Source organism: Scyliorhinus canicula, chromosome 25, assembly GCF_902713615.1.
Source record: "Scyliorhinus canicula chromosome 25, sScyCan1.1, whole genome shotgun sequence".
NCBI classification, from domain to species: Eukaryota; Metazoa; Chordata; class Chondrichthyes; order Carcharhiniformes; family Scyliorhinidae; genus Scyliorhinus; species Scyliorhinus canicula.
This window is the reverse complement of record NC_052170.1, coordinates 466,720-488,249: the sequence shown is the minus strand read 5'-3', so window position 1 is coordinate 488,249 and position 21,530 is coordinate 466,720. Positions and strand designations below refer to the sequence as shown.

Sequence of the window (21,530 nt, the reverse complement as noted above, 5' to 3'; positions counted from 1 at the left end):
CCAGCCGAGCACTCCCTACTTGATTAAACAGTGGGATTTATCCTGTGAAGCATTTCATTGTGATTAGCCTGACCTTATTCTCACGCATTTATAATCAGCTGAGGGGCAGTAGTGCTGTGAAGGGCAGGACCCACCGTTATCCAGACCTCTTGGCTTTTCACACAAGCTGGGAGCACCAAGCTGTTCTTAACTGAACTTTATTTAAATAAGAATTTACTATTTGGTCGTTTGTTCCCCTAGAACTGGAGACAGTTTCTCTGACTCACTGTCCCTTGATGTTCCTGATTCAGAAACTTTGCACTCCCTAAATAAACAACAATGTCTCAGTGCCTTTTTTTCATTTGTTGGGATTGTTGTTCCCAGCAGTTCTGCATAAAAGGAAGAGTTATAACCACGTTAACTTGTCCTGTCTCCGTGCATCTACTTACATTTTTTTTTTGAGGTGTGTGTGTGGAGGTGGGGGGAGTGATAAGTATCCCAGGCAGTACGCTCTCTCCTGACGCTACAGGTGATCAGAGTAGTGAGTATCGGGGTGTTTGAACAAGTCCTACACCCTCACATCCCGTGGCCTTTAATAAACTCGGAAAGGCGAGAGTGCAGACTGGAGCTGGGAGGGAGGAGTTGTTGAAATGCAGTGAAGTCAGCAGACTGAAAATGCGAAAGAGGAATCCATGGAATTTGGGAGTGCAACAGCAAACTGTCCCCTCGGGAGGGAGGGATAATTAGAGTGACATAAAGGAGGAGGGGGTTATCAGACTGTAAATTCTGCTGGGATATTAGTTTGGGGGGGTGGGGGAGGGGGGGGGGTGCTAACCCTGGGTGTAGTGGTCTGAGATGGATCCCAGGGAAGGTGGTGTCGTGGAAGGAGATCCTCGGTTAGGAGGCTGGTATTGAGAGCAAACCTGGAGGTGGGGATGGAATATGGGAGAGTGCTCTGAACCACGCACGGACTGCAAGAGGTTTATTTTGTGGCTGGTGGGTCATTTGTGTGAAAATACGGCGGTTTAGGGAATCTGGTCGTGATCTTTGAATTTTTTTTGTTAAAAGTCCAATAACCAGGGGTGTGTTCTCATTGACGGCAGGGTCTGAACTTCGGGAATGTAGATGATTTTCGGGTCAGGCTGGGTTCAGCCAGTGATGTCCGGGTGGCCAAACAGATGTGCGCATCCGTCTGTAGATGGATGTTTACCATTGATTCACCGCTGAATTTAACACCCAGCTGCTCAACTTTTGACAATTACAAAATTTAAACAACCCTAAGACTCGCCGTCTCCATTCAGGAAATGTTGTTGAATGGTTGTGTGACGAGTTTGAGGTTCTCTGGTCCTGGAAACGTGTGTCGGATGTTCCTGCAATGCTTCCCAAGCTCAGTTTCCTGGGCGTTATCGCTCACTGATCTGTCACCAGTGCTACCAGATATAAACGATGTGAAGTGGAGAAGCGGAAACATTGTATCTGGGGGGGGGTTGTAGATGTGTTACGGTGGAATATTATGGGGCATTACTTGTTAATTTGTCTACATCAAACTGGTAATTGTTATCTACTTTGTTTATTGCGTTTGTTGGGTTCAGAGTACCGTGACTAAGAATTGGGATAAATCTACATTCCTGGTGCGCATTGACAGCCAGGAAATTCTTGTATTCGGCAACCTCTAGATGGAGTCCTGTAAATAATCTCTAATGGGCTTGGGTACAGCTAGCAGTTACAGCCTGTTTACTACTTGATCCTGAGTAAACTTTATTAACCTGTCTTCAGTCCTTCAGCTCATTGGCCCCCATGGCTAACTAGCTCCCACCTCGCTGGCCTTCCCTGTCACTCGAGCCTTACTCACCCTGCCCCATACCTGGCCCCTCTTGGGTTTACTGTCCTTTTGTACCTTGCTCTCATTCATTTGCCTTCAGTATCTGCAGTTATTTCTGTTTGAGCAATCAAACGTAAATCTAAAGCGTAGCTTGCATTCATTAAATTTCCCATTCAGCTGTTGAGGAAGCCCCTTGCCAGCACTGAAAAGTGGAATCCAGCATGTTAAAAATGCACAAGGTAGCACCTGAGAATGAGACGGCTAAACCTGGGGTGGATCTGGCTAAACTTGTTCTGTATCAGATACTAATTAACCTCGTGTATTTCAAACATTTGGTCGGTTTTGTTCCAGTTTACCAGCACTGGTTTCAAAGCTGGAGTTCTGCTTCCAGGTGGAAAGTGTTGTGACTGCCCCAAATTCCAGATGTGTGGATACAGTCGTATAAATTCCTTGCACACAGGGAATTAGACATTAAAGAACTAAAATCAGTGGCTTACTCTGGTTTGGTGGGGGCACAGGAAATTCATGCTTTAGGAGGAGTTAAAATCCCGTTTATTTAGATGGGGAAAGGGAAAACTCGGGAACGGACAGCCAGGGCTGGCGTTGTATGCACTCGATGCTCCACCGCCTCCTCCTCCCTAGACACACACTCCAGGGTAAAGTTATCCCGAGCAGAAATGGCCAACAAAACCAGTGGGGACAAGGTTTGAGAGGGGGGTGGAAATGGGTTAAATATGGTATTCACCCAGACTTTGGGAACTATTCTCTGAAACACCCTAATGACCGTCTCTCTCACTGTCCTACTGCTGGTGGGACCATTTTATAGAAAATATATTAGTTCCTGAACCCAAACTAATTTCTCCAGGTTTGAGAGGGGAATATGCTGGAGGCACTTGGGTTTAACCCTTGACGCTTTATCGTAATTGCAATAATGAGAATGTAATTTTGTGCATTTTGGTGCAGCGTCTCCATGGAAACGTGCTGCACCATTGTGGGAAACTAGCTCAAACCTCTTGGTTTTCGGTAGTCACATAAATGGCAGAAATTGATCACGGATGCTGAAGATCTTTCTACAAACTATGATTTTTAGAGAAAATAACTGAATTAATTAATGATGTTTTACAATGTAGTGACTGAATCCTTTTTCCTATGATTATTTCATCAAATGCAGGGGCCTGCTACAGGCAGGGCTCTGCTCTAATTCACAGATGTCTGAATGTTCTCACTCCTGGTGTGTGATTCTATTGACTGTTAACTGATTTGAAATGAAGTGCCTACATTCTGTACGGTGATGAGCTGAAATAAAGGGATTGACAGCAGACGGAGTCTTTCTCTCGTGTCTTTGTCGTCTTGTTTCCCTGTTTTCTGATTCTGAGAGAGGGGTGAAGCAGCCAGTGAACGGGCGGAGGTGGCGCGGTGTTTGCTCCAAGAGGGCATGGGGACGGTACCTTGGGTGGTGCCAGTAATTATTGTGGGGGGTCAGGGGTGATTTTCCAGCTTGATGTGGCCCTGGGCTGTCCTGCACTTTGCTTCTCTGATCACATTTACAAAATGCTTCTCTCTTCGTGGGGGGAGGCATATCCTAATGTTATTGTACACGACAACAATGCAATTGTTGTTGCCCAATAGAGATTCTTTCAGCAGAGAAGACGGCCATTTTTTAAAGTTATTAATTCAGTTTCATTTCTAACGTCGCTGTCTCGTCCACCTTTTCCAGCAGTGCATTCCCGATCAAAACAACTGAGTTAAAGGAATTCTCATTTTCCCTCTTCGCATCTTGACCTCTGATTATCAATTCTCCTGTCAACTCCCTCAATATTGACAATACTTAAAAGTTACTGAAAAATGACCTGCTGGAAGCACGGTGGCCTAGTGGTTAGAACAACCGCCTCACGGCGCTGAGGACCCGGGTTCGATCCCGGCTCTGGGTCACTGTCCGTGTGGAGTTTGCACATTCTCCCCGTGTCTGCGTGGGTTTCACCCCCACAACCCAAAAATGTGCAGAGTAGATGGATTGGCCACGCTAAATTGCCCCTTAATAGAAAAAATAATTGGGTACTCTAAATTAAAAAAAAAAAAATGACCTGCTGTCACTGAGGCCCTGCCTGCTCTCCGGCTGGTTCTCCGGCTGGCCCTGCCTGCTCTCCGGCTGGCCCTGCCTGCTCTCCGGCTGGTTCTCCGGCTGGCCCTGCCTGCTCTCCGGCTGGCCCTGCCTGCTCTCCGGCTGGCCCTGCGGCTCTCCGGCTGGCCCTGCGGCTCTCCGGCTGGCCCTGCCTGCTCTCCGGCTGGCCCTGCCTGCTCTCCGGCTGGCCCTGCCTGCTCTCCGGCTGGCCCTGCCTGCTCTCCGGCTGGCCCTGCGGCTCTCCGGCTGGCCCTGCGGCTCTCCGGCTGGCCCTCCGGCTGGCCCTGCGGCTCTCCGGCTGGCCCTGCGGCTCTCCGGCTGGCCCTGCGGCTCTCCGGCTGGCTCTCCGGCTGGCCCTGCGGCTCTCCGGCTGGCTCTCCGGCTGGCTCTCCGGCTGGCCCTGCGGCTCTCCGGCTGGCCCTGCGGCTCTCCGGCTGGCTCTCCGGCTGGCCCTGCGGCTCTCCGGCTGGCCCTGCGGCTCTCCGGCTGGCCCTGCGGCTCTCCGGCTGGCCCTGCGGCTCTCCGGCTGGCTCTCCGGCTGGCCCTGCGGCTCTCCGGCTGGCTCTCCGGCTGGCCCTGCGGCTCTCCGGCTGGTTCTCCGGCTGGCCCTGCGGCTCTCCGGCTGGCTCTCCGGCTGGCCCTGCGGCTCTCCGGCTGGCCCTGCGGCTCTCCGGCTGGCTCTCCGGCTGGCCCTGCGGCTCTCCGGCTGGCTCTCCGGCTGGCCCTGCCTGCTCTCCGGCTGGCCCTGCGGCTCTCCGGCTGGCCCTGCGGCTCTCCGGCTGGCCCTGCGGCTCTCCGGCTGGCCCTGCGGCTCTCCGGCTGGCCCTGCCTGCTCTCCGGCTGGCTCTCCGGCTGGCCCTGCCTGCTCTCCGGCTGGCTCTCCGGCTGGCCCTGCCTGCTCTCCGGCTGGCTCTCCGACTGGCCCTGCGGCTCTCCGGCTGGCCCTGCGGCTCTCCGGCTGGCTCTCCGGCTGGCCCTGCGGCTCTCCGGCTGGCCCTGCGGCTCTCCGGATCTGCAGCTAAGGGTGGGTTAAGTTGGAGCTGGGGTTGTTTCCGTTGAGATTAGTTTCCCTTTTCAGAACTGTTTTATTGTTCCCTGTTTGAATCGCAATTGTGCCCACGTGTTGCCTGTACATGTCCGTGTCCAGGCCGCAGAAGTACACCATCAGCACCTTTGTTTCACAGATCTGTACTCTTTACATATAAATATAAAGCTGATGTAAACATTCCTGTTCTGAGAATTGGTTTGGAAACTTGCTTCTGATTCATCAGTTGGCGTGAAGCAGCTCGTCTACCTGAGTGAGATCTCGACACAGGTAAGGAATGGATCAGGTGTTCTCTGTGTCTGTGTGTCCTGCTGTCATATATCTGGAAGTAAGACGTTTTCTTGAGAACCTTGTTCTAAATGTTCTGCTTTTCTCTTGTATCTAGGCGTCCGCCTCCAGCAGTGCCTTCAAGACCTGGTTACTGAATGTGTCCCACTATTTTCTACCTCCTCTGGCGGACCATTTACCTATAATTGCACGCCCAGGTTTTGTGTATACTCCCCCCATCTCGGACTGTCACCTGCTGCTCCCTGCACACAATGCTTCACTGTGGATTCACTAACACACCTTCCCGTAGCCTGGGCACAGTTTGCAAATCCGGTTGTCTATGGCATCACCCTCCCTCAGTCAGTATAAATAAGTTCTGCCAGTTTCTGGGGGAATTTTTGAGAGCTGCAATTTTAATGGACCTGAATGTTTGTGCAATATTTATTGACAATCAACTTGGGATCTGGTCTAATTTATATAAGTTGATAATTATACACTTGATTCTGGTTTAAGGATTCCATATCCTTCATGCTGATGGTCACAGATTGAAGTTCTGGGCCAACGGTATTTAAAATAAGATTTTACTAGACTGGTTTAATTTGGATGTGGGAAAGATGAAGACTAAAATAAATCTTAAAACATTTCCTGGCATTCTGATTTATGTAGATCTTTGGCAGGATTTTTTGGGAAGGTGTCCTGATCTTTAATGCACTATTCTCCGTACTGGAGAACTGTGCAGCAGGTGGAGGATTACTGGCTGGGAACAGTATTCTGGAAGGTGAGTTGATGGGTTTAATGTGAGGTGACAGGAATTATATCTTGAACAGCTCTAGGTGAGTGTTTCCTACAATGGGGCCATGTGTTTTTTTTTATTCCACTGATCAAGCATTTGTGAATGACCATCCACAGCCAGCCCTTTCACAGGAAGTGTGAAACCTGTGCAGATCGTTCTGCACAATCTTTATAAATTCTGTGTTGAGACGGGCAATGATGACTGGAGATGCGGAGACACTTGATGTGCAAACAGACGGGAAAGTAGCTCTGATCCCTTACACTGGAGTTTCCGAACTAGAATTACCAGGCAATAGGGCAGCACGGTGGCGCAGTGGTTAGCACTGCTGCCTCACGGTGCTCCGGTCCAAGGTTCGATCCCGGCTCTGGGTCACTGTCCGTGTGGAGTTTGCACGTTCTCCACGTGTCTGCGTGGGTTTCGCCCCCACAACCCAAAGATGTGCAGAGTAGGTGGATTGGCCATGCTAAATTGCCCCTTAATTGGAAAAAATGAATTGGGTACTCTAAATTTATTTTTACATTTAAAAAAAAAAAGGATTACAAGTCAATTATGTAATCCTGATGTAACTGGCTCCACATCAAGATGATTCGCAAATACAAATGGACATTTTTGTAAAAAAGAAAGCTTGCTGCCCTCTGCTCAGAATCTCGCTGCAAATATGGAACATAATAGCACAATCCTATCCTCTCATAGTTCCTGCCAGTTTGGGTCACTGTCTGACCCCAATTGCTGTATGTGACCTCAGTGACAGTTGCGTCTGAAGCAATACGGAAATGGTCTGAATTCTTTGCTTGGGTGAGACTGGGGGCAGAGCTGTGGCGAATGGTTGTTTGTTTGAGATTAATTTATGCAGTGGGGTTCCCCAGGAATTGGTATCAGGACCGCTTCTTTTTTGATCTGTATTAGTGACCTAGACTTGGGTGTGTGGAATATTTCCACACACAACGTGCAGAGAGCAGCAGAGACAATGGGTTGAGTGGTCGGTGTCCTAACCATTCTGATTCTATGAATTCAGCAATCAAGCAACATTTTTATGGCAATCCTTTTACGGTCTGTATATTTTTGCTTGTTGTAAATTACCTTGGGAATAAAATTATTTTGTACAGGTGGCCTGTGGGTAATGTTGGTGCATTCCTGACTTGACGTTGTGTTTAATTTGAACTAGTTTAAAAGCCATGTGTCGAATCTGAATTTGGAGTTGATGCATGTTTTGACCGTCTCCTGTGGATTCGGGACTGTCAGCGTGCGGGAGAAGCTGGAGCACCTTTCACTGGACACTCTGGGGAAATGGCTGAAGCATCAGACTAACGAAAGCCAGCAGCTGGTGGTGGAGTTATGGCCAGGTATGGGTTATGTCCAGGTATTTAATATACAATAAACTGGACATGGGGCAGGAATCTGGGTGACGCAGGCCAGCATTGATTTTTCAGCAAGTGATTTCACTGTGCAATGAATGTCAAGTCCAAAGAAAACCATTAATGAAATTTATCCTAAAGTCTGCTGCCTGTGTAGTCACCATTACCATGTCCTGTTCACCCACCATCGGGGGGGGGGGGTGGCAGCATATTGGTTAGCACTGCTGCCTCAGCGCCAGGGGCCTGGGTTCAATTCGGAGTTTGGGTGTCTGTGTGGAGTTTGCACGTTCTCCCCTTGTCTGCATGGGTTTCCTCCCACAGTCCAAAATTGTGGTGGTTAGAGGAAATGGGTGTGCTAAATTGCCCCTTGGTGTCTTTGAGGTTACAGGGGTAGGGTGGAGGCCCAGGGGGAGGGGACGTCAGTGCAGACTCGATGGGCCAAATGACCCTCCTCAGTAGGGATACCATCCCGGTGTTCGCTGACCTCCAGTCAAGCAACGTCTTCATTTTAACATTTCATCCTTGTTCTCAGCTCCTTCCATGTGTTCTAGTTCTGGCCTCTTGAGAATCCCCAAGTTTGGAATTCCCTGCCTACTTGAAACTACTGTGACCTAGTGTCGGTCATTTTTTATAATACTCCTGTAAATGCTGCTATATAAATGTGTTGTGTGCAAAGCTGCTGTCCAAGGTTTAGGCAATGTATCCAATGTTTTGTCATCTGATTGGGTTTCAGTGCCTTCCCAGAAATCCCGGCAGGGTGACACATCCAAAATAATTAAAGGGAAAATCAAATCATAGATTCTCTGCTGAGCCCTCGTGTTTTGTAGACTTCCTTGGTTTTATACATGCAATACCTCTATTAATAAAGCTAAATATCCCATATGCTGTAACACCTTAACTCGTCCTTCCTGACAAATGTCACGTGTTAAATTTCATCTGACTGTCCCCATCATTTACAAACTCTGAAATGAAGCCCTGAATATCCAGGTCATTAGAAATTGTTCTATTGACAGATACTATGTTCAGTTATTGTCAGTGAGCGATGTGGGACACACCAGTAAATAGCCACCGTTTTGTCTGTCTAAAGCACTTTTAATTATAAAGCTGTTGCATAAAATTGACGTGTAGTTTGGAAGGAGACACCAAAATAAATCTCAATTCCGACCAGTCCTGTGGATAGACCTCATTCCCTTTGTCTCCTGATGGAGGCAGAGTGCGGCTCAGCACGAGGGGTGAGTTTGATCTAGTCCTGCCTTGCAGCCCAATAGAATACCACAGTCCTCTTCACTGCTTCTCTTTATAAACACCCACAACTGGGTGACCTGCAGGGAACGTTCAGGGCAGCCTCCACCTAAATTGGTAATGATAGCAGCACAAATCTTCAGCCTGCCCACGTGAAGAGATTAGCAACAGACTGTCCCCTCCCAGTGCACCCCCCTCCTCAGACTTCATAAATATTATCTTAATTACATTATTTAAAATCAGAGCTAGACTGTTTATTAAATGCTCTGATACTCAAACAGGATATAATTCCTGGCTTCCGGAACCTTTCTCCAGTTTATTAATAGAAGGGGAGGGGGGGATCTGATAGAAAGATATAAAATTATGAAGGGAATAGATAGGATAGAAGCGGGGAAGTTGTCTCCACTGGTGGGTGAAACTAGACCTAGGGGGCATAGCCTCAGAATAAGGGGGAGCAGATTTTGCACTGAGCTCAGGAGGAACTCTGGGAATCTGGAATTCCCTGCTCTGTGACGCTGTTTGATTTTAAGGCAAAGATAGATAGTAACGGAATTAAGGATTATGGTGAGCGGCGGGTAAGTGGAGCTGAGTCCACACAAAGACAGCCATGATCTTATTGAATCGCGGAACAGACTCGAGGGGCCAAATGGCCTTCTCCTGCTCCTAGTTCTTATGAAACACGCTGACCTTCCAGAAGGAGTACATAACAGTCGGAGGATATTCTGTGCACCTATCCTTGTACACTCTATTTTGAACAATTCATTTGCCAGTCTTACTGTGAGCTTATCCCCATGTCCCAACTAACTCCAAAAGCAGCAATATCATAAAACGGCCACCCCAAAACAAGCAACAGGAGCTGCAGCTATTCAACCATGCCAGTCCAAGCCTCTGCTTCACTTGTCCTCTTCTCAAACGTTCATGTTTGTACTTTTCTCCGGTCATCAAAGAGACTTTTCAACATGTAAACCTGGACGAACGACACCGCCAGCATCACCCCCAGATTGACAGCTGACCAAAAGTTGACCCGTCCCGAGTTGCCCTCTTGCAGGTTGCGATCCCGTGCCTCAAAGGCTCGGAGAATCGCCTGGATCTGCACACTCTTGGCCAGTTTGGTGTTCATATTTCCAATCGACTCCTAAAAGAATGATCAACAGTTACTGAGAGAGATAGCAACTAACAAACTAGCACTCCCATCTTCTACATTCATTAATTGCTTCCCTAATGATTGGAAATGGTTGAAGAGGGATTTAGTAGACCGGACTGAATACATTTTGGCAGGAGGGAAGAAAGAGAAAATAAAAATAGAGGTGGTGGTAGGAAGTAGTGAAAAGGGGCTGGTTTAGCACAGTGGACTAAACAGCTGGCTTGTAATGCAGAACAAGGCCAGCAGTGCGGGTTCAATTCCCGTACCAGCCTCCCTGAACAGGCGCCGGAATGTGGCGACTAGGGGCTTTTCACAGTAACTTCATTGAAGCCTACTTGTGACAATAAGATTATTATTATTATAACATGTCCTCTTTTCTGCACCCTATCCATGGCCTCCTTGACCACAACTTGATAGAATATTCTTTTTAAATTTAGAGTACCCAATTCATTTTTTCCAATTAAGGGGCAATTTAGCATGGCCAATCTACCTAGCCTGCACATCTTTGGGTTGTGGGGGTGAAACCCACGCAGACATGGGGAGAATGTGCAAACTCCACACGGACAGTTACCCAGAGCCGGGATCGAACCTGGGACCTCAGCGCCGTGAACCAATCGAGAGATAATGAGCCAATAGATTGTGTTTCACTGATTTCAAAGCTGCATATCTGCCTCCGACCACCCGTACCTGCTTCAATTCACAGGCTGTTAATGTACAAGCTTGACCTCCGAAGTACCACCCCCTCCTGCCAAACGTAACGCTATCTAGCCGCATTTGTTATCTTCCTCCCAGAGTGTGCACGAGACACTATTCAGGAGATTGGCGTTGCAATCAAACCATATTTTCAGACTTTCTAACACTCCGTTCTGGCAGTACCTGATTAGTACTTGCATTTACACAACACCTGGTCAGCATGTCCGAGCTTCACACAGGATGTGTTCTGACCAGCTCACCTTGATATCATCAATTTTAATGTCCAGTATCTCCTCTGGCCCCGCAATCTCGGACCAATCCTCCTCAGCGTCATCAAAAATAACTTCAAAGAAAATAAGTTTCTCCGAGATAGTACTGAAGGAATTGTCAAAGCAGATTTTATAATCACCGATAATCGTGGGGTCGATCCTGAAGAACAGGTTGGACAAACATCAGTTACGGAGTAACAAGTAAAAGCAACTTGTATTTACTATCGCACCTTTGGTAAAACACCAAGTTATTTCACATGTATAATTAACAAAGTTTTTACAGAGCCTCATTGAGAAATATTAGGACAGAAAGAGGAAGTAGGTTTTAAGGAGTGAGAGGTTTAAGGGACAGCTGGCTACAGAGCAATTAACATCAGAAATGTGGAGAGGCGTGAAAATCCTGGAAGGTTGTAGGGGGAAGTCTTGGAGGAACTGTAGCCAACACCGTCCAGCACAGAATGGGCACAGTAATTGGGAGAAGCAGGCCATTCAGCCCTTCAAACCTGTTCCACCATTCAATAAGATAACAGTTGACTGGATTATGGCCTTAACTCCACACCTCTCTCAACCCCTATAACCCTTGACAATCAAAAACGTGACTATTCAATGGCTCAGCTTCTAGTGGGGGACTGGATTTAAACTGATCACGTGGACATTTAGAATTTGATTCATAATAGGATGGATCATATTTCAATTCCGAATCCACTGGTTTCTGAAATCCATAAACCAACCTAATTAAGGTATTACGTGCAAGGAACAAAGTATATAATTGTCTGAGATCTACATGTTTCTGAAATCGAAGCCATGTCGAATGAGATTTACTTTGGTACTAAAAAAGTAAGAAAAGAGCCAAGATAAATTACACAAGAAAGCTAGCATAAAATATCAAAAAGGATAGCAAAAGCTTCTAGAAGTACATATAAATCATAAAATTTACAGTGCAGAATAATAACCATTCCACCCATCGAGTCTGCACCGGCCCTTGGAAAGAGCACCCCACTTAAGCCCACGCCTCCACCCCATCCCCGTAACCCCACCTAACCTTTTTGAACACTCAGGGCAATTTATCTCGGCCAATCCACCTAATTTGCACATCTTTGGACTGTGGGAGGAAACTGGAGCACCCGGAAGAAACCCACGCAGACACATGGAGAACGTGCAGACTCCGCACAGACAATGGCCCAAGCCGGGAATCAACTGAATCTACACAAAAAGGAGGAGAGTAGCTAAAGTCAATGTTAGTCACTTGGGAGATGAAACCGGAGAGTTAATAGTGGGGAAACAGAAAATGGCGGAGATGCTAAATTAATATTTTGCCTCAGTTTTCATAGTGGAGGACACTAGTACCATTTCTATAGGAACAGGCAATTCAGAGATAATAGAAAGGGTGGAACTTAGAACATTGAGCATCAATAGGGAAACAGGGCTGACAAGTCTCCAGGGTGTACATCTTAGGGTGGGAAAGGAAGTAAGAGCAGAGATAGTGGATCCATTGGTTATAATAGTCCAAAAGTCCCTGGACGTGGGAAAGGTTCCAGTGGATTGGAAAAATGCTAATGTAATGCCCTTATTCAAAAAGGGTGGGAGGCAGAATGTGGGAAATTTCAGACCAGTTTGTTTAACATTTGCTATTGGGAAATTGTTAGAATCAATTATTAAGGAAGTAATATCAGGACATTTGGAAAGTCAAAACGCAATCCATCAGAAAGTCAGCATGGTTTCATGAAGGGCAAATCATGTTTGACTAATTTGCTAGAGTTCTTCAAAGATGTAACAAGCCAAGATGTAGTATATCAGGACTTCCAGAAGGCGTTCAATAAGGTGCTGCACAGAAGGTTAATGCACAAAGTGAGATTACATGGGATTAGGGGTAATTTATTAGCTTGGATAGAAGACTGGCTAAACGACAGAAGGCACAGAATCGGGACAAATGGGTCTTTTTCTGGTTGGCAAGATGTAACCAGTAGGATGCTACAGAGTTCGGTCCTCTATTTACAATCTATATTAATGACTTGGATGTAGGGATAGAAGGTACTATAGCCTAATTTGCAAATTACACTAAAATAGGTGAGACAGTAAGTTGCAGTGAGGAAATAAGATAGGTTAGGTGAGTGAACCAAAATGTAGAAGATGGAGTTTAATGTGGCTGACTGTGATATCATCCAATTAGGTCGGAAAAATGGAAAGGCAACTTATTTAAAAGAGAAGCAGGAGGAGGCCATTCGGCCCTTCGAGCCTTCTACGCCCGTTCATTATCATAGCTGATCATCAAGTTCAATATCCTGATCCCCCCCCCCCCCCCCCCCCCCCCCATATCCCTTGATCCAAGAGCTGTATCTAATTCCTTGTTGAAATTACAATGTTTTGGCCTCAACTACTTTCTGTGGTAGTGAATTCCACAGATTCCCCACTCTCTGGGTGAAGAAATTTCTCCTCACTTCAGTCCTTAAAGGTTTACCCCTTATCCCCAAACTATGACCCCCAGTTCTGGACTCCCCCACCATCAGGAACATTCTCTCTGAATCTACCCTGTCTAATCCTGTTAGAATTTTGTAAGTTTCTATGAGATCCCCTCTCACTCTTCTAAACTCCAATGAATATAATCCTAACCAATTTAGTCTCTTCTCGTATGACAGTCCCCTGGGAACCCTTCGCTGCCCTCCCTCCATAGCAAGAAGAAGGCTGGCCAGTCTAAATGGGGAGAGACTTCGGGGAGCTCCGGTGCAGAGGGATCTGGGTGTCCTTGTGCACGAGTCACAGAAAACGAGAATGCAGGGACAGCAGGTAATAAAGCCAGCGAATGGATTGTTGGCATTTATAGCTAAAGGAATAGAGTATAAAGGTAAGGAAGTGTTATTGCAACTACACACGGCATTGGGGAGACCGCACCTGGAGTATTGGGCACAGTTTTGATCCCCTTGTTTGAGGAAGGATGTAGTGACATTACAGACAGTTCAGAGGAGATTCACTAGGTTGATTCCAGAGATGAGGGGGCTGTCGTACGAGGAGAGATTGAGCAGTTTATGCCCATACTCTCTCGAGTTTAGAAGAATGAGGGGAGATCAAATTGAGGTGTACAAGATGCTGAAAGGTCTGGATAGAGTAGACGTGGAGCTGATGCTTCCTCTTGTGGGGATTCGAGAACGGGAGGTCATAGTCTCAGGAGAAGAGGCAGCAGATTTAATTCCACATTCCAGTTTGTGGTCTGGAGTCCTATAGGTAACAGCACCTCAAACACAAATAAGGGGATCAGGGGTTATGGGGAGAAGGCAGGAGAATGGGAATGAAAAGCATATCAGCCATGATTGAATGTTGGAGCAGACTCGATGGGCCAAATGGCCTAATTCTGCTCGCGTCTTATAGTCTTTGTAATGGCAACCCTCGGAATTCTGAAGGCCAAAAATGCTATATTCATTTCCACACTGGAGAAAACAGGCACTAAATGTGGATAAATGCAGTTTACTGCATTTAGCTCAAAGGATGAGCACGAAGATCAGTGGCAAAGCAATGCCGATGCATGTGGGTCCTGCCCTGCAGGAGCTGCAGTGGAATTGTGCAGTGCCACACGTTCCCAAAGCTGATCCCAGTCTGTGTTGAGTTGGTTGATCTCCGTCACGGTGATGGTAGTTGGAAGGATCCTAGCATCACCTTAGTTGCAAAAGGGAAATTCAGCAAGGTTTCCTGTTCTTTATGATTGAGTTTTGCGCAGGCGGGCAGCGGGCGCAGTTACACAGGCGGGCAGCGGGCGCAGTTACACGGGCGGGCAGCGGGCGCAGTTACACAGGCGGGCAGCCGGCGCAGTTACACAGGCGGGCAGCGGGCGCAGTTACACAGGCGGGCAGCCGGCGCAGTTACACAGGCGGGCAGCGGGCACAGTTACACAGGCGGGCAGCGGGCACAGTTACACAGGCGGGCAGCGGGCGCAGTTACACAGGCGGGCAGCCGGCGCAGTTACACAGGCGGGCAGCGGGCACAGTTACACAGGCGGGCAGCGGGCGCAGTTACACAGGCGGGCAGCCGGCGCAGTTACACAGGCGGGCAGCCGGCACAGTTACACAGGCGGGCAGCGGGCGCAGTTACACAGGCGGGCAGCGGGCGCAGTTACACAGGCGGGCAGCGGGCGCAGTTACACAGGCGGGCAGCGGGCGCAGTTACACAGGCGGGCAGCCGGCGCAGTTACACAGGCGGGCAGCGGGCGCAGTTACACAGGCGGGCAGCGGGCGCAGTTACACAGGCGGGCAGCGGGCGCAGTTACACAGGCGGGCAGCCGGCACAGTTACACAGGCGGGCAGGCAGCGCAATTACACAGGCAGCGCAATTACACAGGCGGGCAGCGGGCGCAGTTACACAGGCGGGCAGCGGGCACAGTTACACAGGCGGGCAGCGGACGCAGTTACACAGGCGGGCAGCGGGCGCAGTTACACAGGCGGGCAGCGGGCGCAGTTACACAGGCGGGCAGCGGGCGCAGTTACACAGGCGGGCAGCGGGCGCAGTTACACAGGCGGGCAGCGGGCGCAGTTACACAGGCGGGCAGCGGGCGCAGTTACACAGGCGGGCAGCCGGCACAGTTACACAGGCGGGCAGCGGGCGCAGTTACACAGGCGGGCAGCGGGCGCAGTTACACAGGCGGGCGCAGTTACACAGGCGGGCAGCCGGCACAGTTACACAGGCGGGCGCAGTTACACAGGCGGGCAGCGGGCGCAGTTACACAGGCGGGCGCAGTTACACAGGCGGGCAGCGGGCGCAGTTACACAGGCGGGCAGCCGGCACAGTTACACAGGCGGGCAGCGGGCGCAGTTACACAGGCGGGCAGGCGGCGCAGTTACACAGGCGGGCAGCGGGTAACAACAGGACTGAGTTCCAGTGTGATCCCCCTCAAGGCTGATTGGTCCAAGAGGAATGGCCGCCAGAAAGTTGGTGAGGTGTAACACTGTCCAGTAGCACCTCTGGGAAATGAGAACCTCAGACAGAGTCAGGCCCGCGTGCACACACACACAGACAGGCTCGCGTGCACGCACGCACGCAGACAGGCGCGCACACACAGACAGGCGCACACACACAGACAGACAGGCGCACACACACAGACAGACAGGCGCACACACAGACAGACAGGCACACACACAGACAGACAGGCACACACACAGACAGACAGGCACGCGCACATACACAGGCACACACATATTGAAGCAGTGTGTAGGAAGGTTCAGCAGGGTCTCAGACACTCACATGTGGACACCATCAGATTTCCTTGACTCGGAGATCAAGCTTTCGCCATTTGGACTAAACACAGTAAAGTCGACATCCAATCCAGCGCCTCCAATAACCTGTGTGGAAAGGACAACCCCGGGTTATTCTCGCCGTTAAATCTCAACAGTGGCAACAAAACAGTTTGTTTCATTAAAGGTCTTTAAGTTGTTTCTGACAAGAGAAATTGGCGACCAATAATTTTAAACAAATCACAAAAGTGGTTTGAGGAACATGAGATACCAGGAGCAGGCGGCGGCCATTCGGCTCGACCCCACCATTCAGTGTCACACAATCCCTGCGGTGCACAGGGGCCATTCGGCCCGTCATTATGCACTGACCCTCAAAGTGCCCCCTACCCATTCCTCCATCCTATCTGCCCGGGGCTCATTCTCCGTGCCTGCCCCAGCAGGTCATCTGCACCCCCCCCCCCTGTGCTGTGCCCGCCCCCCCCCTGTGCTGTGCTCTCCACCCTGTGCTCCGCCCGCCCCCCCCTGTGCTCCGCCCACCCCACCCCCGTGCTCCGCCCACCCCCCCCCCGTGCTCCGCCCACCCCACCCCCGTGCTCCGCCCACCCCACCCCCGTGCTCCGCCCACCCCACCCCCGTGCTCCGCCCACCCCACCCCCGTGCTCCGCCCACCCCACCCCCGTGCTCCGCCCACCCCCCCCCCGTGCTCCGCCCACCCCCCCCGTGCTCCGCCCGCCCCCCCCCGTGCTCCGCCCGCCCCCCCCTGTGCTCCGCCCGCCCCCCCCTGTGCTCCGCCCGCCCCCCCGTGCTCCGCCCCCCCTGTGCTCCGCCAGCCCCCCCCCTGTGCTCCGCCCGCCCCCCCCTGTGCTCCGCCCGCCCCCCCCGTGCTCCGCCCGCCCCCCCCTGTGCTCCGCCCGCCCCCCCTGTGCTCCGCCCACCCCCCCCTGTGCTCCGCCCACCCCCCTGTGCTCCGCCCACCCCCCCCTGTGCTCCGCCCACCCCCCCCTGTGCTCCGCCCACCCCCCCCTGTGCTCCGCCCGCCCCCCTGTGCTCCGCCCCCGCCCCCCCCTGTGCTCCGCCCCCCCCGTGCTCCGCCCGCCCTGTGCTCCGCCCGCCCCCCACCCTGTGCTCCGCCCGCCCCCACCCTGTGCTCCGCCCGCCCCCCCACCCTGTGCTCCGCCCCCCGTGCTCCGCCCGTCCCCCACCCTGTGCTCCGCCCGCCCCCCACCCTGTGCTCCGCCCGCCCCCCACCCTGTGCTCCGCCCGCCCCCACCCTGTGCTCCGCCCGCCCCCCACCCTGTGCTCCGCCCGCCCCCCCACCCTGTGCTCCGCCCGCCCCCCCACCCTGGTCCTCCGCCCGCCCCCCCACCCTGGTCCTCCGGCCCCGCCCCCCCACCCTGGTCCTCCGGCCCCGCCCCCCACCCTGGTCCTCCGGCCCCGCCCCCACCCTGGTCCTCCGGCCCCGCCCCCCACCCTGGTCCTCCGGCCCCGCCCCCCACCCTGGTCCTCCGGCCCCGCCCCCACCCTGGTCCTCCGGCCCCGCCCCCTCCTCGGTCCTCTGGCCCCCGGCCCCCTCGGTCCTCTGGCCCCGCCCCCCTCCTCGGTCCTCTGGCCCCGCCCCCTCCTCGTTCCTCTGGCCCCGCCCCCCCTCCTCCGGCCCCGCCCCCCCTCCTCCGGCCCCGCCCCCCCTCCTCGGTCCTCCGGCCCCGCCCCCTCCTCGTTCCTCTGGCCCCGCCCCCCCTCCTCCTCCTCCGCCCCGCCCCCCTCCTCGGTCCTCCGGCCCCCCCCCCTCGGTCCTCCGCCCCCCCCCCCCTTCGGTCCTCCGGCCCCGCCCCCCCTTCCTCGGTCCTCCGGCCCCGCCCCCCTCCTCGGTCCTCCGGCCCCGCCCCCCTCCTCGGTCCTCCGGCCCCGCCCCCCCTCCTCGGTCCTCCGGCCCCCCTCCTCGGTCCTCCGGCTCCGCCCCCCTCTCGGTCCTCCGGCCCCGCCCCCCTCCTCGGTCCTCCGGCCCCCCCCCCCCTCCTCGGTCCTCCGGCCCCGCCCCCCCTTCCTCGGTCCTCTGGCCCCGCCCCCCTCCTCGGTCCTCCGGCCCCGCCCGCCCCCCCTCGGTCCTCCGGCCCCGCCCCCCCTCCTCGGTCCTCCGGCCCCCCTCCTCGGTCCTCCGGCTCCGCCCCCCTCTCGGTCCTCCGGCCCCGCCCCCCTCCTCGGTCCTCCGGCCCCCCCCCCCCTCCTCGGTCCTCTGGCCCCGCCCCCCTCCTCGGTCCTCCGGCCCCGCCCCCCTCCTCGGTCCTCCGGCCCCGCCCCCCTCCTCGGTCCTCCGGCCCCCCCCCCTCCTCGGTCCCTCGGTCCTCCGGCCCCGCCCCCCCCCCCCTCGGTCCTCCGGCCCCGCCCCCCCTCCTCGGTCCTCCGGCCCCGCCCCCCCTCCTCGGTCCTCCGGCCCCGCCCCCCCTCCCTGGTCCTCCGCCCCCCCCCTCCCTGGTCCTCCGGCCCCGCCCAGCCCACCTGGTACTCCGCCCCCCCCTCGGTCCTCCGGCCCCGCCCCCCCCGCTCCTCGGTCCTCCGGCCCCGCCCCCCTCTCGGTCCTCCGGCCCCGCCCCCCTCCTCGGTCCTCCGGCCCCCCCCCCTCCTCGGTCCTCTGGCCCCGCCCCCCTCCTCGGTCCTCCGGCCCCGCCCCCCTCCTCGGTCCTCCGGCCCCCCCCCTCCTCGGTCCCTCGGTCCTCCGGCCCCGCCCCCCCCCCTCGGTCCTCCGGCCCCGCCCCCCCCCTCCTCGGTCCTCTAGCCCCGCCCCCCCTCGGTCCTCCGGCCCCGCCCCCCTCCTCGGTCCTCCGGCCCCGCCCCCCTCCTCGGTCCTCCGGCCCCGCCCAGCCCACCTGGTACTCCAGCTCCATGCCGCCGCCGGCGCCGCCGCTGCTGTTGTGTCCGGCGCTCTGGTAGAAACATTCCTGGCGGCCGGGCGGAAGGACAAAGGTGAATTCGGAGTCTGAGGGCGGAGTGAAGGCGGCGGCCGCCAGAGAGGGAAGGAGGAGGAGGGAGAGGAGGCCGGGCCCGGAGAGCCCCCTCCCGGCCCCCGGAGCCCCCGGAGCCCCCGCCTCCCGCCGCCGCCCCGGAGCCCCCGCCTCCCGCCGCCCCGGAGCCCCCGCCTCCCGCCGCCCCGGAGCCCCCGCCTCCCGCCGCCGCCCCGGAGCCCCCGCCTCCCGCCGCCGCTCCGCCATCTCCGTCAACGAAACTTTCTCCAAACTTTTCATTTCCGCACAACTTTCAACCTCGCTGATTGGTCATCGGGGGCAGAGGCCAGGGTCCAATCAGAGAGCCTGCTGCACACCATTGGTGGACTGAATGTCCAATCAGAGACAAAGCCCTTTCTTGATAACTCCAATCAGATAGAGGAGGGGGAGGAGGCAGTGTTGTCACTGGGCCAGAGAGCCAGGGGAACCCAGAGAGCCAGGGGAACCCAGAAAGCCTGGGGAACCCAGAGAGCCAGAGGAACCCAGAGAGCCTGGGGAACCCAGAGAGCCAGGGGAACCCAGAGAGCCAGAGGAATCCAGAGAGCCAGGGGAACCCAGAGAGCCAGAGGAATCCAGAGAGCCAGGGGAACCCAGAGAGCCAGGGGAACCCAGAGAGCCAGAGGAATCCAGAGAGCCAGGGGAACCCAGAGAGCCAGAGGAACCCAGAGAGCCTGGGGAACCCAGAGAGCCAGAGGAACCCAGAGAGCCAGGGGAACCCAGAGAGCCAGGGGAACCCAGAGAGCCAGGGGAACCCAGAGAGCCAGGGGAACCCAGAGAGCCAGGGGAACCCAGAGAGCCTGGGGAACCCAGAGAGCCAGAGGAACCCAGAGAGCCAGAGGAACCCAGAGAGCCTGGGGAACCCAGAGAGCCAGGGGAACCCAGAGAGCCAGGGGAACCCAGAGAGCCAGGGGAACCCAGAGAGCCTGGGGAACCCAGAGAGCCAGGGGAACCCAGAGAGCCAGAGTAACCCAGAGAGCCAGAGTAACCCAGAGAGCCAGAGTAACCCAGAGAGCCAGAGTAACCCAGAGAGCCAGAGGAACCCAGAGAGCCAGGGGAACCCAGAGAGCCTGGGGAACCCAGAGAGCCAGGGGAATCCAGAGAGCCAGGGGAACCCAGAGGAACCCAGAGAGCCAGGGGAAGTCAGAGAGTCAGGGGAAGCCAGAGAGCCGGGGAACCCAGAGAGCCAGGGGAACCCAGAGAGCCAGGGGAACCCAGAGAGCCAGAGGAACCCAGAGAGCCAGAGGAACCCAGAGAGCCAGAGGAAGCCAGAGAGCCAGAGGAAGCCAGAGAGCCAGAGGAAGCCAGAGAGCCAGAGGAAGCCAGAGAGCCAGAGGAACCCAGAGAGCCAGAGGAACCCAGAGAGCCAGAGGAACCCAGAGAGCCAGAGGAACCCAGAGAGCCAGAGGAACCCAGAGAGCCAGAGGAACCCAGAGAGCCAGAGGAACCCAGAGAGCCAGGGGAACCCAGAGAGCCAGGGGAACCCAGAGAGCCGGGGAACCCGAACCCAGAGAGTCTGGGGAACCCAGAGAGCCAGGGGAAGCCAGAGGAACCCAGAGAGCCAGAGGAACCCAGAGAGCGAGAGGAACCCAGAGAGCCAGGGGAACCCAGAGAGCCAGGGGAACCCAGAGAGCCAGGGGAACCCAGAGAGCCAGAGGAACCCAGAGAGCCAGGGGAACCGAGAGAGCCAGGGGAACCCGAACCGAGAGAGCCAGGGGAACCCAGAGAGCCAGAGGAACCCAGAGAGCCAGAGGAACCCAGAGAGCCAGAGGAACCCAGAGAGCCAGAGGAACCCAGAGAGCCAGAGGAACCCAGAGAGCCAGAGGAACCCAGAGAGCCAGAGGAACCCAGGGAGCCAGAGGAACCCAGGGAGCCAGAGGAACCCAGGGAGCCAGAGGAACCCAGGGAGCCAGAGGAGCCCAGAGAGCCAGGGGAGCCCAGAGAGCCAGGGGAGCCCAGAGAGCCAGGGGAGCCCAGAGAGCCAGGGGAACCCAGAGAGCCAGGGGAACCCAGAGAGCCAGGGGAACCCAGAGAGCCAGAGTAACCCAGAGAGCCAGAGTAACCCAGAGAGCCAGGGGAACCCAGAGAGCCAGAGGAATCCAGAGAGCCAGGGGAACCCAAAGAGCCAAATCCAGATGTCATGATATTGCAAACATGCAACCAATGAACACTCAGAATAGGACACAACCAATGGGCAGTCAGGACACTCAGAGGTGGCATCACCATAAGGGGGCATGACATAAACACTATAAAAGGGATGAGGCACTCACAGCCTGCCTCTTTCCACAGACAGATATCCAGAGAGTTAGACAGGGTTGATCAGCATCACCCCCCAGCACGTGGTTTAGAGCAAGCTGCTACAAGTTAGACTGAGTTACTACAGTTAGATTAGCAGAGACTAACTCATTTGTGAACTGTGTTAATAGTTCAATAAACACATTGAAATCATTTCAGAGTCTGGAGCATCCTTTAGTTAAGACTGCATCAAGTAGCAGCCTGTGTTATCCGAAGCAGCACAACACCAGAGTAACCCAGAGACCCTAATCCAGAGTAACCCAGACCCGAATACAGAGTAACCCAGAGACCC

At 54.5% G+C, this 21,530-nt stretch overlaps 1 protein-coding gene and 1 long non-coding RNA gene across 2 annotated transcripts in view; one reads left to right on the top strand and one right to left on the bottom strand.

Moving 5' to 3' along the window:
- LOC119957085 overlaps window positions 1–3,120 on the top strand; it is a 7,960-nt gene extending 4,840 nt beyond the window's left edge. Inside the window, exon 2 of the long non-coding RNA XR_005458738.1 lies at window positions 1–3,120. This exon is cut by the window's left edge and continues 43 nt beyond it. This is a non-coding gene — a long non-coding RNA (uncharacterized LOC119957085).
- A 5,334-nt stretch (window positions 3,121–8,454) lies between these two features.
- On the bottom strand, window positions 8,455–19,153 carry LOC119956992 (transmembrane emp24 domain-containing protein 1-like). Its single transcript, XM_038784576.1, has 4 exons — window positions 18,812–19,153; window positions 15,958–16,055; window positions 10,723–10,891; window positions 8,455–9,760 (listed from the first exon to the last, which is right to left on the bottom strand). The coding sequence occupies exons 1-4, from the start codon at window positions 19,151–19,153 to the stop codon at window positions 9,542–9,544; spliced, it is 828 nt and encodes a 275-aa protein (XP_038640504.1). The 3' UTR covers window positions 8,455–9,541.
- Window positions 19,154–21,530: the final 2,377 nt, after the last annotated feature.

Excerpts from the sequence above, each read along its gene's own strand:
- LOC119956992 (XM_038784576.1), bottom strand. The coding sequence starts at position 19,153 with ATGGCGGAGCGGCGGCGGGAGGCGGGGGCTCCGGGGCGGCGGCGGGAG. Across the intron at positions 16,056-18,811 it reads GCATGGAGCTGGAGTACCAG|GTTATTGGAGGCGCTGGATT; the intron begins GTGGGCTGGGCG and ends CTTTCCACACAG. Across the intron at positions 10,892-15,957 it reads AAATCTGATGGTGTCCACAT|GATCGACCCCACGATTATCG; the intron begins GTGAGTGTCTGA and ends CCTGTTCTTCAG.